The sequence below is a fragment of the Colobus angolensis genome, unplaced genomic scaffold, assembly GCF_000951035.1.
Source record: "Colobus angolensis palliatus isolate OR3802 unplaced genomic scaffold, Cang.pa_1.0 Scaffold581, whole genome shotgun sequence".
NCBI lineage: Eukaryota > Metazoa > Chordata > Mammalia > Primates > Cercopithecidae > Colobus > Colobus angolensis.
Window position 1 is genome coordinate 90,604 of NW_012119388.1, and position 2,319 is coordinate 92,922.

Below are 2,319 nucleotides of genomic sequence, written 5' to 3' on the forward strand. Positions count from 1 at the left end.
AACTAGCCGGGCGAGGTGGCGGCCGCCTGTAGTCCCAGCTTCTCGGAGGCTGAGGCAGGAGAATGGCGTAAACCCGGGAGGCGGAGCTTGCAGTGAGCCTGGGCGACAGAGCAAGACTTCGTCTCGAAAAAAAAAAAAAAAGTGTACAGATGGACCTAAAGCAAGCGCAGTATCGATTAAAGGAAATGAAGCAGATGCATCCAAATGAGGAAGCTAAAGAAAGTCAATCCTTTGGAAAGCAGAACTCTTTAGAGGAGAGAATACATCAACAAGAACTTGAAAATCTATTGCTTGAACAACAACTAAAGAATGCTTATAAGGAAGGCAATAATAAAGAGATAGTCATTAATATCCAAAAAGACTGTCTTGAGAATGGAAAGGAAGATCTTCTTACAGAAGAAAAAAATACGGAATTAATGAATGAATGTAATTATTTAAAAGAAAAACTGTTTCAGTATGAAAAAGAAGAAGCAGAAGGAGAAGTAAGTATGAAGAAAACTTTTTAACCTTCTGGAAAGAAAATTTAAACATTTCATTCTGGCTGTATGTTGAACCTAGTTCAGTATAAAAATAAATAGATGAAAATGTGTTTACCATACTGTATAATTCCATTTACATGAATCATCCAGGAAATACATGTGTAGGAACAGAAAGAAGATTAATGTTTGTGTAGGGCTGGGGCTAGAAATGGGTGGTGACTGCTAATGGGCATGAGGGATTGTCCTGGAGTGATGAAAATGTTCTCAAGTTGGATTGTAGAGATGGTTGCACGACACAGTAAATTTACTAAAAATCTTTGAACTGTTTGTTAAAACAGATAAATTCTATAAATCATATTTCAACAAATCTGTTTTAATAAAAATCATATTTCCACAAAGCAGTTTTAATACAACACCAAAAAAAAATATGTTTACTGTATCAGCTTGGAAACATACTTTGTTTCCAGAAAATAAAAGGTAGAACTGACAGATGCTTTCCTTTGAGTAAAGACATTATGTCACCTACGAAATTTTAGTAGATACAGAGCAATGTTGATAAGGGAAGTAGTCTTATACTACTGAAATAATACATTTAATGTCTTTATGTTGCCACATTCTAAGACCATAATGAAGTGGGTAAATGGAAATGTTTGTACCTGAAATGTGTATTTTGAAATTAAGATTCAATTAAGTGAGCCGGTTTGACACTTAATTCTAGATTTCCCAGATGAACTGAAGTTCGTTGCTGTGTCTTGTGATGCTTTTCCTTCAGTGGCTCTCTCTTTTATGTATTTTGGTTGGTATAACTTTGTTTTGATTCATACCAATGTGACTTAAGTCTAAAAATATGTCAGTCTCACATTATGTATTTTTCTGACCACTTAGAATTTTAAAAACATCTACTTGTTATAAAATCACAATTTGGAATAAATGTCATAAATTTTAGCAAAAAAAATTTGATATAATATTCCCACTGGTAGGTATTTTATATAATTTACTGTGAATATTTTATGAATAATTAGCTCATAATTGGCATTGTAAGTCTCAATGACTGTCATTTAGATATCACTCTTTCCCGTACAAGGATACTTGTAGCTGTGATTTATGAGTTTGACATTGAATCCCCATTTTCAGACTAATGAGGGGGTGGCAGAGTTCCCGGAGAATGGGATGGAAGTGAGTACAGGACACAGATGTAGGAGTTGAGGTCAGGGAGGGAGTTAGAGGCCATGTTACCTAGCGCCTTGAAGGCTATTGGAATTTTCCTTTTATTCTGAGATAGGAATCTGTTGGAAGGATTTCAACAGGTGACTGAATATGTGAGGAACTTAGGTTGAGTTGAGGGTCTAAGATGAATGAATAGTGGGCTAAATCCATCTGTCATGAAAGAGAATAATGATTTGGCAGGAAGATAACACCTTCTGTGTCCCTCACTGAATTCAGTAATAAAGAAGAATGTGTACATATGAGGAAACAAAAGTGAATCTGTGTATGTGGTAATAATTTTCAAAGTATGTATGCTAGAGTTAAATATTATTAACATAATTTAATAAGGCATTTTATAAAATTGGTAACAAAAATATTTTATCAGGTGATTGTGAGACGACTTCAAGAAGAACTGGCTGATCACCTTAACAAATTTTCTATGTCAGAATCTCCACTGGAAGATACATCACATTGTCATATTAATTTGGATGAGACACGGGCTTCAAAGAAGAAATTATTTCAAGTAGGAAGTCAAGTATGTATGGAATTTAACATGTAGACCATTAATCTGTAGCTGGTTGAATAAAGTGTTTTAGGATACTAATTTCAGTGGACAGCTTGATTTTGTAATTTC

At 34.5% G+C, this 2,319-nt stretch overlaps 1 protein-coding gene and 1 pseudogene across 1 annotated transcript in view; one reads left to right on the top strand and one right to left on the bottom strand.

The window, feature by feature from the left end:
* The window catches only part of LOC105526266, a 137,296-nt pseudogene that overhangs the window by 90,430 nt on the left and 44,547 nt on the right, over nt 1-2,319 (bottom strand).
* The window catches only part of LOC105526264 (ankyrin repeat domain-containing protein 18B-like), a 64,020-nt gene that overhangs the window by 37,725 nt on the left and 23,976 nt on the right, over nt 1-2,319 (top strand). Inside the window, exons 5-6 of the mRNA XM_011962208.1 lie at nt 143-482; nt 2,071-2,220. Coding sequence (XP_011817598.1) covers nt 143-482; nt 2,071-2,220 — 490 coding nt within the window. The remainder of the gene's footprint in view (nt 1-142; nt 483-2,070; nt 2,221-2,319) is intronic.